The sequence below is a fragment of the Sturnira hondurensis genome, unplaced genomic scaffold (genome assembly GCF_014824575.4).
Source record: "Sturnira hondurensis isolate 20B ecotype Veracruz unplaced genomic scaffold, ASM1482457v3 Scaffold0020787, whole genome shotgun sequence".
In the NCBI taxonomy this organism is placed as follows: Eukaryota; Metazoa; Chordata; class Mammalia; order Chiroptera; family Phyllostomidae; genus Sturnira; species Sturnira hondurensis.
In genome coordinates, this window is record NW_028093418.1 from 654,227 (window position 1) to 670,122 (window position 15,896).

The window sequence follows — 15,896 nt, forward strand, 5'->3', positions numbered from 1 at the left end:
ACTGGCCTTTTTTACTCAGTGCGTTTTTAAGGCTCACTCACGTTGTGGCATCTGTCAGCACGTCACTCCTTTCACGGCTGAACAACCCCCCACTGCACGCATAGACCGCCTTTGGTCCAGCCTTCGTCAGCTGGAGGACGTTTGAGTTGTTTCCCCTCTTCAGCTCCAGTGAGTGATGCTGCAGAGAACACTCGTGGACTTACAAGAAGTTCTGACTTGTATTTGGTCAGAGCAGCGTTGCTCTTTTCCTTTGTACAGATTGCTGTCTTTCTTGTGTTAGCAGAGCCTTCTCAACATAGTCCATGTGAATATTCGCCTGTCTTATTTTAAGTATTTTATGATTAAATTATTCATTTTTAATCTTTAGTCCACATGAAAATTCATTTTGTTTAAGATTTGGGAAAAGCATATATAATTTTTCCCAATAGAATCACTAGATGCTCCTAGATAATTTATAAATAATTTATCATGCCTTCATTGATTTGAAACACTGTGTTTACATAAGAATAAACAATTTATAATAGGAAAATGTGTTTCCGAATTTCGTTTTATTCCATTGATTCTTTTACATATTCCTATTGTGGTACTCCATTGTAATTTTGGTAGCTTTAGATGTATGATATCTTTTAAGAGCTTTAAAGAATATGCTTTTATTAAAAAAAATAACTGGGAATTCCCTAAAAAAATACTACATATTTTGCCAACTTCTAGAAAGAAATCCAATGGGATTCTGGCCAAAGTTTGATTGAATTCACAAATATAGAAGACATTTGTTAATTTTGAATATTCCCGTGCTACAACATGGTGCCTCCTTTATTCAGGTTTTCTTCCCGGTACCTTGTTCTGTCAGTTATTCTAGGTATTCATTCTTGTTGCTGTTGTAAATAGGTCTCCCCACGGCCTCTCCCTCCTCCACACCTCCTGTTACAGTCTTAATTGTTTGCTTCCTGAGTTAGAAGGGTTTGCTTTTGGCTGCCGGCCAGCTTGTTGACTTTTCCATAATTGTCGTTGCTTTTGGTTTATCCCCTGGAGTTTCACATGAAGCGGACAGAATTTACCCGTGAAAGCACGTAGTGGAAAGTCCTCTGGAGAAAAAGTTTAGTGTGTTAGAGGAACACGTAACCTCATTTGCCTGCCGGGTGAGAGAGAAGGCAGTTCTGAGGAAGCGTTACTTAAACAGAAACCTGAAGGCCAGAGAGAGGGGGTTTGCACGTGTGACCAATGCGCTGGAGGCCCTGTGGGTGCGAGGGACAGGGCGTGGTGAGCCTGGACGAGCAGCAGGAGAGGTGAGCGAGGCCCTTGAGGCCGCCGTGTTGAGTTCACATCAGATGATGACTCCACGGAGTGAGCACTGGAGAGGGTTTGGGGCAGGGGTGAAACGCATTCCGGTTTCCAGCTGCTTTGTGGGAAGTGGACTAAGGGGAACCCAGCGTGGGAGAGGAGGCCGGTTAGGGAGCGATTGTGGCACTGTAGCATCAGCCCTGCTTGTCTCGGACAGGGCCGTTACTGATGTCATCTCGCCTCGGCCTTTCGGTCTCTGCAGAGTAACATGAAATGTTTATTGGATTGAGAATAAGTATATATTGCAAAGTGTGGGACTTTGAATTTGTGATTGACGCTAGTAGGCTGTATTTCACTGCGTGTTCGAAATTTCACAGAAAGCATATGTTGGCATGTTTGTCAGGTTTCCTATGTTATTCGAGATGAAGTGGAGAAGTACAATCGAAATGGAGTCAACGCCTTGCAGCTGGACCCAGCGCTCAACAGACTTTTCACGGCAGGGCGGGACTCCATCATCAGAATTTGGAGCGTCAACCAGCACAAGGTGAGGCAGGGATGGCACTGACATTTGAAATCTATAAAAGGTGGCCTGATCCGGTGTCCTTTCACAGCTCCAGACGTCATCTCTGAGCACTGAGGTATTTGGTACCCCCTTTAAAGACACTGCCCCAGAATTCTATGAGCCTTCGAGGAAAACACCCCAGGGGAGTTTCAGAAGTATTTTAGCTAAGGGAGGGACCTCGTAAACTAGGCATGCGATAGGAACTCTCGGCTAGAAAGAAACAAAGAGATTTGTCTGGTAGGGGGAACCTTGAACAAATATTTGATTTCTTCATTTAAAGGTGATTAGGATGCCCAAAACTCATAGGAACTTATTTGGTAATACAAGGCTGGTGTAAAAGTATGAAGGCAAAACATAGTCCCCTTATTTAGGAGACTTAGAGTCTGTCTTCTTAAAGAAGGACCAAGATTTCAGTATATGTAAAGATAAATGCCCCTGGCCGGTGTAGCTCAGTGGATTGAACTCGGGCCTATGAACCAATCAGGCCACGTGCCTGGGTTGCAGGCCAGTTCCCAGCAGAAGGTACACGAGAGGCAACCGTACATTGATACTTCTCTCCCTCTCCCCTTCCCTTCCCCTCTAGAGATAAAGTCTTTAAAAAAATTTTTAAAGATAAATGCCCTGTCAAATGGCAGTGAACTCTCTTTATGCTTTGTTTAAATGCCTGTATTGTGAATGACGTGAAAAGGAAGATTCAGGGAAGGAAAATGACATTTATTGAGCTCCTGGCTATGTACCATACACTCTTAGCACTTTCATATCCAATATGGTCTTAATTTTCATGATACTCCTTCAGGGCGGCTCTTGTGTTCCTGTACATGGATGGGAAAACAGGCTCAGAGAAACCCAGGGTTAAATAGCTGCTAAGTGACAGAGACTTAGAGCCTCTCTAACTTCAATTCTCTGGTGCCAAACCTTGTAGTTTTATATATTTTTTAATTTTATTTATTTATTTATCTTTAGAAGGGAAGGGAAGAAGAAAAGGAGAAAAACATCAATGTATGGTTGCCTCTCGTGAGTCCCCTGCTGGGAACTGGCCTGCAACCCAGGCATGTGCCCTGACTGTGGTTCACAGGCCCGCCCTCAATCCACTGAGCTACACCAGCCAGGGCCAAACCTTGTAGTTTTAAAAGTCTGTGTCTTCTTAGCAAGCTCTGCAAGTCTAAAGTTCAGTCCAAAAAAGACCCGCTAGTTTGTGCACGTGCTAGACGATGTTTCTTTAAATGGACTTGGGTCTAGTGGGGTTTGGATTCTTTAGCCAGTAGCTGTAGTGGTGGTCCAACGTCAGAAACATGGAAAGTAAGAAAATCGTGGCTTTTAAGTGCTTTTTGGAATTTATGTTTAAATTGCAATGTCACCTTTCTGGGAATTAACAGTATTTCAGACAAGTTGTGAAAAATATTCACAAAAATTAACCTGGGAGAATCTAGAAAGGTCCCTGTTCTGCCCTCAAACATCTTTTTTTCTGGTCTTCATTTTATGACAAGATTGAATAGCATAGTTTCTCAAATGGACTTGTATGTAGGAAGCTGTTCTCGTTGCCCAAGAAGTGTCTTGCATTTGCCTGTCTTGGGTGTAGGATGTAACTATAGATTCTTCTTTACAAGACCTCTCCTGGTAACTAAGAACTTACCTATAAAAGCCAGTGAGAGGCATAGAAGAATCTCCAATTACTGAGTTGAAATGGAGACCAGGCTAGTATTCCTTTAGCCTTTGGCTTCCATTTCTTCTCTGAAGAACCACAGATACCATAAGGAAAACATTTCATTCAGAAAGCGAAAAGCGCAGTAGGAAGCTAAAAACTAGTGTTCATCTCCCTGTGTAGTTGGGCTGGGCTCCTCACCACTCCGATCCGCCTCCTTTCTGCCCCACTGTCTGCCGGGAGCCTTCACTACCGATTCAGAACCCCCAGCCTGCAGATTTGGTCCCTTCCTGTCTGCTGTACCAAACCTGTCCTGGAGTACTGTTGTCTTCACTAATTCAAGGCATAAAAAATGAGCCTTTGTCACGGAAACCTAGGCTTTTATCCCTAATAACACTGTCCTGAAACAGAAGTTCAGTTTGCACCTGTTATCTGGGATCATCAATTGTTGGGGACTAGATTTTAAGGCCTTAGGGCAGCGTGTCACGCTAACTGAAGAATCTGAATAGATTTATAATGTGTAATAAGTATATTTCACTCGCTAAGAGAGACTAGTGACATCCTCATGATTTTCTTTTAATTCCAGCAAGATCCGTACATAGCCTCTATGGAGCACCACACCGACTGGGTGAACGACATCGTGCTGTGTTGTAATGGGAAAACATGTGAGTGTTTCTTCGATTATTGGGCTCAGGAAGCTTTTGATTTAATTTGATATATTTTTCATGCAAGCTTTTTATTGAAATGTAACGTACACACAGAAAAGCTTACACCGTGACGGCACAGCTCAATACAAATTTGCAAGGTAAACACCCAAGCCAAGAAACGCATCACCAGAAGCACTGCCTTCCCCACCCCCGCGCCTGGGCCGCTCTTTCAGTCCCTGCTTTTTGCCCCAAGGTACCTGCTCCTCTGTCTTCTGAACACTGTCGATTGGTTTTACCTACCTTTGAACTGCATATACATAGATTCGTATGTATTCTTCTTTTAACCTTATTAATATATCTTTCTCCTCTCACTACGGTAAGATCTGTTTCTCGGTGTTTCAGTCTGTGCGAGAAGAATTTTCTCAATCAAACTAGTTCAACTGCAACTTTAAAAAAGTTTCCCCTGCCTCTTAAAAAAAAATTTGAGGCAGAGTACATTAGGTTCTAGAAAAAGCTTTTAGATACATATGTACCATATGTATATGTATTAATGTGAACAGATGTTTGAATTAATGTTAGGAATATTATAAATATTAAAGTAGGTACAGTGTGTGTATGTACAATAGCAACATTAGTTTAAAACAATGTTACATTGATTTATGATGTCTCTGAAATGGTGATAAGTTATCCTGCGAAGGTGTTTGTTCATTCTTTGCCTCTCCTAGTGATATCTGCTTCCTCTGACACGACAGTAAAAGTATGGAATGCACATAAGGGATTTTGCATGTCAACATTAAGGACACATAAGGTAAAAACTGATGTCATCTTCGGTGTGTTTAGTGTAACATTGGGATCTCAGTACTTTACATGGCCCACTTTCTTCGTCTGCAGTGTCAGTCATGGTGCGTGTGTTCTTTTACAGGATTATGTAAAGGCCTTAGCATATGCCAAGGATAAAGAACTGGTAGCATCGGCTGGGCTGGACCGACAGATCTTCCTGTGGGATGTGAACACTCTGACAGCACTGACTGCCTCAAATAACACTGTCACAAGTAAGGTGTCTGAGTACATCCTTTAACAGTGCTCCAAGTTGACATAAATGAAGAATGGCTTATCCAACATCTTTGATAAGTTTGCATCAGTCCAGTGGCTCACATCTAGAGAGCGCTTCTACTTTTAAAAGTGTTACTATATAGTAAGAGCCTTTGAGTTAATGGCCAACATGGAAAATACCCAAAGCAAAGAAAGAAATGTTTTCAGTGCTAATTTCGCAGGGCCTTTTTCAGAGCAGCCTTAAAGAATCCAATCAATTCCAGAAGAGTTCCAGGAGGCTAGGCTGCTTCCGGAGGCGATGCAGAGACATTCACAGCAGGTGACCGCACAAGTGCTTCCTCTGCTGAGAGATCTCGTTACCAGTCAGACCCATGCAAGTCCAGACGTGAAACTCGGCCTCAAGCTTGGCCCAGCCACTAGAGCCCTCTAGGCCAGGAATCAGAAGGGTCTCTGAGGAGCACACTTTTAGCTAAGCCTGGCCTGGAATGTCTGTGTCCAGGACATGGGCCTGACCTATGTAGATTCCTGTGTTATAGATTACATTTGGCATGACTGTGGAATACTCTCACTGACATAGCTAAGGCGGTTCTCATAAAACCTGATGTATGCCAACAGGGGCAAATTGGCAGGCTTTCCCCCCAGGAGACATGTGGAGGTCTTAAACACTATTCTCCCCTCGTTCTTCCTGATTTGTCACCTGTGCACTGTCAGTGATTCAGCAGCTGGGCCCTGCCGGGCCCTGTCACAGTCCATCGTTTAGCTCTCCCTGGATACAGGGAGCTGCTCAGAGAGGCACTAACAGGAGGGAACAAAGGAGAGCATGCTTGGTCCCCAGGTCAGAGAGCAGGCGTAGTAGACACGGATTCAGCAACAGATATGTCTTGCTTAGAATTGTTTAGAAAGGATCTCACGTGTTTTTTATGACTATAGAAATAATACTAATAGCTAACATTTCTTGAGTACTTTCTACAAGCACTTTTCTAAATACATATATTAACTTCTTATCACTTCTCAGTATGTTTGTTTATATTTGTTCTTTTTTGTAAATTAGGATCATACTATATGGTTTTATATGCAGTTTTTTTCACCCCGTCGATACTTGGTTCTGAATCAGAGGGCATAAACCTATTGTCTAATTTCCTCCCAGAAGAGGTGTACCACATTATCGTCCTGCAAATAATGTACAAGAGTCCTTTTTTACTGTGTTTTTTGATAATTAAATCTTACCTTTAGAAAAATGTGATTTGATAGGTGAAAATAAACAAAATATGTTTATTTTGATTTGTATTTGAAAATAGTGAGTTTGGGTGTATTTTGCATATATGTTGGCACACGTATACTATGAAAATACATTATATGGATAGTTTTTACATGGCAGTGCAGTTCAATTTCGCAGATGTTTACTGAGCACTTGTATATACTCAAATCCAGAAAAATATAAAACTTGATAATAATATTGCTTAGAATTATCTCTATTACAGATTCCTTTTCTTTAGAGCACTCATAAAGATAAGATTTTCCAAACTGAATAATTCAACTTAGTCTTTGTAGACTAGCTACTAAACACCTGATGATTTTATTAACATTCAGCTCCATTTATCCTTAATAGCTTCTTCTTTAAGTGGGAACAAAGATTCCATTTATAGCCTGGCAATGAATCAACTGGGAACAATCATTGTATCAGGGTCCACTGAGAAGGTAAGGGGGAGCTTACCTAGTGTTAAAATACACTGGAAAGCAGGGAAACCAAAATGATTTGATCTGTGTCATTACTAAATAGATAGACAGTGGTTTGCCGGGTGGAATGCTAAAAGAAAGGTTTTATTTGAGCAAATACGAGTATGACCGTAATTACTGTCCTGTGTGGGGAGGGGGGCAGTCGGGCTGGGGAAGGCTGCTGCATTTTTGACATTCAAGGGGCCTCCTGCTGCTTAAAAAGGGAGCCCTAGACAGTGTCCTGTGACAGAAGCAGTATTTCATTCTCAGAATTTAATGGTTGTCATTTGATTTATAAAAGCCATCTCTAATTTAAATTTGAACGTGTATACTCAGTTTGTGTGATATTTTGTTAAAATTTACAGGTTTTAAGAGTGTGGGATCCAAGAACTTGTGCAAAATTGATGAAGCTTAAAGGGCACACAGACAACGTGAAAGCGCTGCTGTTGAACAGAGATGGCACCCAGGTACACAGCTGGCGGGGGGGGGCGGGGGGGCACGAGGGGCAGGACCCTGCGCGCCGTCAGAGGTACCAAACCGCAGAGCTTCCCCGCAGGGCACCGCGGCGCGGGCCAGTCTGACCCAAGCCACACACGCTCTGAACCGTGGACTAGTTTTAAGTCCTCAAAATACGAAATTGTCCATGTAATAACCCCAATTTTGAAATTACTCTATTTGCATCACTTTAAAATAAAAGACAAACGGAATTTCCTCATAATAATGCTAATGCAGATGAGTAAAAGTAATTGTGATACGTGTAGGCTAAACTCATTTAAAATGTTTCCTTGTCTAAAGACGAACCAACTGGGGTTGGATGCTTTCTCTCAGGTGGCAGCCCCCTCACGGTGGGCCTGACTTTGGGGCGGGTCTTACCAGTTGACTGTGTGGGTACAATCTGCATATGACTTTAGTTATCTAACAAGATACTTAGAGTCAGCATTTCCAAGAAAAATGTTTTGGTAATGTTTGAACATGTATTCTGTAGGGTACATAATATGTGCGTTATAAATCACAGTTCTGTTTATTCTGTAGCGGTGCAAAGATGATTGTTTACCCGTATAGACAGTAAAAACCAGAAACTGAGCACCATTTATGTTACAACGCACCACTACCCTGTACCCCTGCCTCCCCCGGCCGTTGTTTCCATGGGGCAGGGGTAAGTCCGCAGCTAATGGGACAGTTTGCCTGTGATGGGCTTAGAAAGCTTCGGAGAGTAGGAAGGTGATCAGATGAGAAACACCGTCATTCTAATACTCCCGTGGAAATTACATCATGAGAATTGCCTCCCACATGAGATGGAGAAAACTTTCTGTCTCCAAAGGTGAAAGGAAGGTTTGAAAAACTAGCCAAACAAAGGAAATCATTTTTCTGAACCAGGCGAAAGAAGGCTTGAAGATGCCCATGAGGTCTTTGGCAGTGTGGAAGGCGCTCAGTGTTAATGTACGGTGGCCTGGGGGAGAGGACTCGCTTTACTGGTCCTTAGTTTGCTCATCTGCAAAGTGGGGATCATGATACTTAGTTTGGGTAGTTGGTGAGAAGATTAAAAGTAACGAGTACATTTCTGTCTATAACCCACTCAGTTTTTAGAGCTCTTGAGACCTTCACAGCCTCACTTGCATGTGAGACCGGGAGGCCTAGTGCAGTCCGCTCCTCGCTGTTTTGCTGTATAGCGGCCAGGCTGCGCGTGAGGTGGTTGCCCATGCCCTGCGCCCCTGGCTTTGTCCAGGCTGCACGTGATCGTGTCCTTTCCACAGGACCGCCCTTCAGGACGGGCTGTAGACACGATGGTTTCCCGAAGGGGACTGTGGGCCTGGCAGACTTTCTAGAGCTCCTCCTGACGACTACACTCCATGCTTTGTTTCCAAGTGTACATTCACGAACGTGCTTTCACCCAAGATGATTTAAATAGCAAGCAAATGCATGCCACCCGAAGTCAGCTAATTTACTATAAGCAGAGACAGTAATGGGGTACTTCTTTAAAAGCTGCTTGCCTTAGAGTACATAGTTATGTGGATATCATTTCTTCTCTAGTTCCTCCTTCATCCCTTTTCCTTATCAACCCCTGTAGACTAAATGTAAATCTAATGGCCAACAGCACAGCAATTTTATCAGTACGTCAGGGAATTGACCAGCAAAACAACTCTACCCATTTGGGAAGAAGAGGGGCGAGAGAGACCTTTACTTAGTGATTCTCAGACTCTTGTGATACAGAAGAGACCGTTTACTGGGCCACAGTTTATATTGCCCCCTGCAGAGCTGCCCTGCAAGCTCCTGTGCAGGGTCCCTGGGGCCTCATAATTCAAGGACTTACAATATGCGCAATGGGCCAGTGAAGCCTGTGGGTGTCGACCTGTTGCCTCACTTCCTTTGTTGTAGAGTTAGGTTTTTAAGTAGCAAATCTTGAAGGTTGAGCTCTGTCACCATTGCAGTTGCTTTGATTGGTACCAGCTTTACTGGTCCAAGCCATTTTTCAGAGGCAGAAATACAGGTTGTTAGAAGTGTGCTTGACAGTGTGAAGTCTGGGGAGAAGCCCAGTGCAAAGCACAGGAAAACAGGAATTTCCAGACAGGTTTCTAACCTTAACTTTCTTTGTTCCCAGTGCCTTTCCGGCAGCTCAGATGGGACCATCCGCCTTTGGTCCCTTGGTCAGCAGAGGTGTATAGCCACATACCGAGTCCATGACGAAGGCGTTTGGGCTCTGCAAGTCAATGACGCCTTCACACACGTGTATTCCGGAGGAAGGGACCGGAAGATTTACTGCACAGACCTAAGGAACCCTGACATTCGAGTGCTGATCTGTGAAGAAAAAGCACCTGTTCTCAAGGTATATTGCATACTTCAGTTTTTTATAATTAGGGTCGTGTGTGTGCTAGCCAAATACAGCAAAGTTTATATTAAAACATGAGTCATTTGTGGGATTGTGAAAAAGATATTTTAACATTTTTGTTAGTCGTCTAGAGAGAACTGGAGGCTTCTTGGGTCCCTTAGGGACACCTGTCCCTCCCAGTGGCGAATCCTAGTGGTGCCGCCCCGCACTCACACTGCTCCTGAGACCCCTGGCTTCCTGAACACGTCGCTGGGGGAGGAGTATGGGGAGTTCAGGTATCTGTGAGTGGGTGGCCAAGCAGAAATGTGTCCCCTGCCTCCAGAGGGAGGTTGTGGAAGAGGACTCCTGAAGAAGAGGGAGCGAGCTAGCGCGTCCTGCACGCCGTTACTGCCTCCCAGTGGTCCTGACCGGGGCCTGGGACGGGCGTGAGGGTGCTTGAGAGCCATCAGTACTGACACCTGCTGCAAGTGAGGCCTAGTGAGGCCATGACTGACCGTGGCCAGTCATCCTACAACAGAGTGTTCAGCCTCACTGATACCCACAGAATTGCACGTTAAAACAACTGGGAGGAAATTTCCAGATTTAAAATGGAGGCATAAAAGGAGGAACACACCAAGGCACATCATAATTACCTTAGCCAAGATTAAAATGAAGGAGAGAATCCTAGAAGCAGCAAGAGATAAGGGGACAGTCACCTACAAAGGAGTTCCCATTAGACTGTCAGTGGATTTCTCAAAAGAGACCTTACAGGCAAGAAGGGGCTGGAAAGAAGTATTCCAAGTCATGAAATCCAAAGACCTACATCCAAGATTGCTTTATCCAGCAAAGCTTTCATTTAGAATGGAAGGACAGATAAAGTGCTTCTCAGATAAGATCAAATTCAAGGAGTTCATCATAACCAAGCCCTTATTATATGAAATGCTAAAGGGACTTATATAAGAAAAAGAAGATGAAAAATATTAACAGTGAAAGGACAGCAAACTCACAGTTATTAACAACCACACCTAAAACAAAAGCAAAGTAAGAGGACAGCTAGATCAGGAGTGGAACCATAGAAATGAAGAACACATGGAGGGTTAGCAACAGGGGAGTGGGAGGAGGAGAAGTGGAGAGAAGGTACAGAAAATAGCATAAACAATAGGTAGAAAATAGGGGGAGGGCAAGAATAGTAGGGGAAATATAGAATCTAAAGAACTTGAGACACATGGTCATAAACTAAAGGGATGGTGGGGGAGGGGGTGTGCAGGTGGAGGGGAATGAAGGGGGGAATAGAACAACTGTAATTGTATAATCAATAAAATATATTTTTAAAAAATAATAAAATGGAGGCATAAAGACAGCATTACCCCTCCTCCCAGAAATCATCTGGAAACAACAGGGAAAAGAAACAATAGCAAATTCCCATCATCTGACACGAATTGACATCTGAAACCCAGACCACAATATCAGAGGAAGGGCTGGGAAGGGGAATAGAGGTCAGGTGAGGGGTGAGAGGATGCCTGTAGTCTAGGAGCTCACACAAAACTGGTGGAGCACACCTCTTTAAAACAGACTGCGCAGCCCTGGCTCATGTGGCTCAGTGGGTTGAGCATTGGCTTTGTGAACCACAGGGCCGCTGGTTAGGTTCCCAGTCAGGGCTCATGCCTGGGTTACACAGGTCCCCAGTTGGGGGCATGTAGGAGGCCACCACACATTGATGTTTCTCTCCCTCCCTTTCTCCCTCCCTTCCCCGCTCTGTAAATAAATAAATAAAATCTTTTTAAAAGCAAAATAGATGGCACACTAATGGACAAACCAATAGTACTTTAGAGAAGCAAGAGAGGTGGGGCTGAAAGCACAGGCACGGCATGTGTGCAGGAAACAGGCTAGGGGGTGACAGGCAGGGGGTGCATGGGAGTCCTGCAGCTGCCAGGATCCCTTGGCTGTGGAGAAAAAGAACTTAGTGCAGGCATAACTGTACATCACAAGGGACGTCACTTTGAACTGAAGAGGATTCCTGCGGGAAGAACATCCCGGTGCAGGAAGAAGAATGGACAAATGTAGAGTGATCCTGTTGGCATAATACATGGGCATTTGTGTCTTTTGTACAGTTAGCATTTTAAAAATCCAGAGTTAGGGGGCGGGGGGATTGAGCAAAAAGGAAAAAGGATTCATGGACATGGACAACAGTGTGGGGGTTGCAGGACAGGAGGGGCACATAAGGGGGATAAAAGGTAATGGGAAAAAATACGATTAAAGACATCCAGAGGACACACAGTAAACCCTTCACAAGTATACTGACTGTCCTTAGTTGAGGGTCAGTTATCTGGGGTTGCTTTTCACTTTTGCTGTGTTGTTTTTTAATTTAAAAAACATTTCTTGCCCTGGCTGGGGTAGCTCAGTGGATTGAGCACAGGCCTGCGAACCACACAATCGCAGTTCAATTCCCAGTTAGGACACATGCCTGGGTTGCAGGCCAGTTCCCAGCAGGGGACTCACGAGAGGCAACCATACAGATGTTTCTCTCCTTCTCTCCTTCCTTTCCTCTCTAAAGATAAATAAATAAAATCTTTAAAAACACATTTCTTTGTTATTAAGAACGTAAAAACAAAAGCATCAAAAACAAAAAAATTACAATAAGTCATCCTGTGCACTGTCCCCATTTAGATCCCTCAAACTCACCACACTTTGACGTGCAGCCACTGTTTCGGTGAGAAGTCGGCCCTGCTACCCTTGCAGGGCCACGAATATCTTTCACACAGACTCCCTCATTCATCTGTTGGACCCCTAGCCTTTCACACCTGCATGGCATAGTAAACACACAAATGTTCAATGGAGGGGTTATTTAGCAATGTGTACCTACCTAGTCTTGGCAGCTCACACGGGTCAACATTTCCCAAAGCAGCATTTTTGTGTGTTGTTTTCAGATGGAGCTGGATAGATCAGCTGATCCCCCTCCTGCAATCTGGGTGGCAACAACTAAATCTACAGTAAATAAGTGGGTAAGTAAGCCATTGTACGCTTGGCAAAGGATTGGAAACACATGGTTTGTTATTACAGACCTGCCAGATACCAGTCTAAATGCTCAGTATGAAACTGGTTCTCAGCAAAAATCCGAAAGCTCTGATGAATGCAGGTGGATTCTAAAGGTCTTAAAAAAGTGAAGGTAGTAGTCAAAATAAAGCTTCTGGCATGTTTGTCGGGAGCCAAGAAATACATTTGATGTGCTTGGCATAGGCACTGTAGCCTGGGACAGCCGGTGGAGATCAGTGCGGCTTCTGGTGCGCAGCTTCTGGTGCGCAGCTTCTGGTGTGCAGCTGCACTTGAATGGGCAGCCCGGGTACCAGCACAGCAGGGAAGCTCATTAGACTTCTGTTTTTCTAAACGTGGGGGAAACTGAAAATTGTGCTTTCAAGTTCATTTCCTTTTTCTTCAAAGTATGAAGAATGGGGTGGAAATAGAGGAGGATCAGAGAGAAGTCATCAAAAGCACTATTAATTCTTAAATCTTAACTAAGAAGATTTTAAGTTTTCTGACCAGACTGTTTGTGAATAACAAAAGAGAAAGTGTTTACACATTTATTTCTGTTAATACGCAGTCAAGTGGTCTTTCTCTGTACTTGTAGCAAACATTACACATCTTCTCTAAGTTTCTTTGCTCCCGTTTGAGAAATACATAGTCTATCTGGAAGAGTGCCTGGTGTTCTCTCAAAAAAGACATTCCCTTCTTAATATTTGTTTCAGTTTTTTTAACTGTGGTAGATAATAATACTTTGCACTCTGTATTTTTTGGTTAATGTAGTTATTGTTGGGTTTTTCTCATTTGTTTGTTCTTTTTGTTCTTGCCACTTTAAATAGATTGGTAAAGCTTAAACAGCATAAGATGATCAAATAATGCATTTTGTTCCTTCAGACACTGAAGGGAATTCACAATTTTAGAGCCTCTGGAGATTACGACAACGACTGTGCAAACCCCATAACACCCCTTTGTACACAGCCTGACCAGGTGATTAAAGGTGAGGAAATGGGGAGGTGCTGTGTGTCCTTCCTCCTAGGGGCGGGTGTGGTTTGTCTTCTGTTACGTACCGGTTAGCAGTCGTTGCTATACTGTTAACTTAAATGTAGTAAATAGAAGGGTTGTTTTGCTAACTGTATGGATTTTTCTCCTGTAGGTGGTGCTAGTATTATTCAGTGCCACATTCTTAACGATAAGAGACATATATTAACCAAAGATACCAATAATAATGTGGCATATTGGGATGTATTGAAGGTGAGTATCTTTCTGTATTAAACATAGGTTATTGGAACATATATCCCATTTATTTTGTATTGTTAAATATATAGAAATATGTGAGTGGGATATAGCCTAAGACAATACATATATAAATTAAGATTTAGTTTCAATAATACTTTATGTGGGTGGATATTACTTATGTGAATATTGGATAAGGCTAGGGTTTATCTTTTTAAACACCTGAAATTTGAATGGAGCCATTTTCTCTGTTTAGTATATAACAAGTTGTGTTACAGGCTGCCTTACGGTAAAGTGAATACAGTACAAGTGCTTCTTGTCTTTGACACTGTTGTCATTTTGGGCCAATAAGCCTTTGCTGCAGGTGAGGGGTGTGGGATCTGTCCTGTGTGTTGTAGGGTGGTCTGCAGCACCCCCAGCCTCTGTCTACTAGACACATGCCAGCAACCACCTTCTCCTTGCCTAAGTCAGTGGTAACAACCTGGAATGTCTCCAGACGTTGCCAGGTGCCTAGAGAGAGGAGCAAGGATGCAGAGTCACTCTGGGCTGAGAACTGCTGGAGGGCACGGAGTACGTTCCCCCCGTTTCTAGGGCTTGCAGCTGTCACTGTTACCGCTGTGGGGCCTGTCACAGCAGCACCTTCTGGGATAGTTGAGGTGTGGTAAGCTGCTCAGTCACATTCTAAATAGCACTGAAGAATTTACAGGCAGCTTGAAAAGTTTGCTTTTCATGTTCTGACAAATGCCCCTTCTTGCTGGTGTTGGTATTTTCATTGAACAGATATTTCCTGGTTTGAGTGAATATTGTGAGCAGAGAATTGTATTAAGAGTCACAGATAACAGAAAAGTCTGTACCATGATTCCTTCTGATACCAGGACAAGAGTTGGGGAATGTGAGAGCCTTGTAGGTAAAAATAAACAAACAGGTCACGGGATATGATCGCGTATGCTCAAGGGCAGTTCCTTAGAACTGGAAAGGAATTGGGAGAGCTTCATGGTGGAAACACGTTTGAACAGAGACTTGAAGGATTCCAGCAGATGAATAATGGCAGGGCATTTTAGGAAGAGGGAGTGAAGGACAAAGGCACAGAAGAGGGAAGGTACCTGCTTATTCAGAGCAAGGCGAGCAGGTTTGCAATTGGAGACTAGGTGAGTTCAAGGGAGTCGTAAGGGTATAAGGATGAAAGATGAGACTCAGGTCATTTCCCAAAGAGTCTTGCATTACAGGCCCCAGAGTTGGCCTTTCTTTTGTACTCCCTAAAGAATCTTAATCTTAGATGGTTTGTTTTTTTAAGATTTTATTTCTTTTTTAGAGAGAGGGGAAGAGAGGGAGAAAGGGAGAAACATTTGTGAGAGAAACATCAGTGGACTACTCTTGGGCACCCCCAGTGGGAAACCTGGCCCACAGCCCAGGCATGTGCCCCGAGAAATCGAACCAGCAACCTTTCAGCTTGCAGGCCAGCACTCAGCCCACTGGGCCACAGCAGCCAGGGCCGATCTTAGCTGGGTTAGAAAAGGAAGATGCCATGTTCAGAGCAGTACTGGTATGTGTAATGGAAAGAAGCGTGAAGGTAGTTGTCTGAAGCATGATGATTTGGGGCAGTCTGAAGGAAGAGACGGTCGTTGGATAAATTATAAAGGAAGAATTGAAAAGATCTGGGGTTTTGGGCAGGCTCTTGGCTGTAAGAAACAGATTCACTTAAGTTCACTTCTGGAGCTAAAGAATGAGATAAACAAGTTTCTTTCTGGGGAAAGCGATTGTCTCTGAATAGAAACTGTGGCCTAACACTTTCCCTCCCTGTGGGGCAGCTGCGTGGGGAGTCACATTGCAAATCAGTTGCTTGGTGAGCATAGCTTCAGAGCAAGAGGCCTTACTTCAGTGGAAAACTTAACTGCGGCAGGCTGCCCGAGTCCAGTGGTTTTTCTCTACAACAGAGAG

At 43.6% G+C, this 15,896-nt stretch overlaps 1 protein-coding gene across 1 annotated transcript in view; it reads left to right on the plus strand.

Moving 5' to 3' along the window:
• The window catches only part of WDR48 (WD repeat domain 48), a 44,864-nt gene that overhangs the window by 12,451 nt on the left and 16,517 nt on the right, over window positions 1–15,896 (plus strand). The window contains exons 2-11 of the mRNA XM_037030616.1: window positions 1,685–1,825; window positions 4,072–4,150; window positions 4,858–4,940; window positions 5,055–5,184; window positions 6,795–6,883; window positions 7,267–7,368; window positions 9,501–9,725; window positions 12,635–12,709; window positions 13,620–13,722; window positions 13,879–13,976. Of these exons, the coding sequence (XP_036886511.1) occupies window positions 1,685–1,825; window positions 4,072–4,150; window positions 4,858–4,940; window positions 5,055–5,184; window positions 6,795–6,883; window positions 7,267–7,368; window positions 9,501–9,725; window positions 12,635–12,709; window positions 13,620–13,722; window positions 13,879–13,976 (1,125 nt within the window). The remainder of the gene's footprint in view (window positions 1–1,684; window positions 1,826–4,071; window positions 4,151–4,857; window positions 4,941–5,054; window positions 5,185–6,794; window positions 6,884–7,266; window positions 7,369–9,500; window positions 9,726–12,634; window positions 12,710–13,619; window positions 13,723–13,878; window positions 13,977–15,896) is intronic.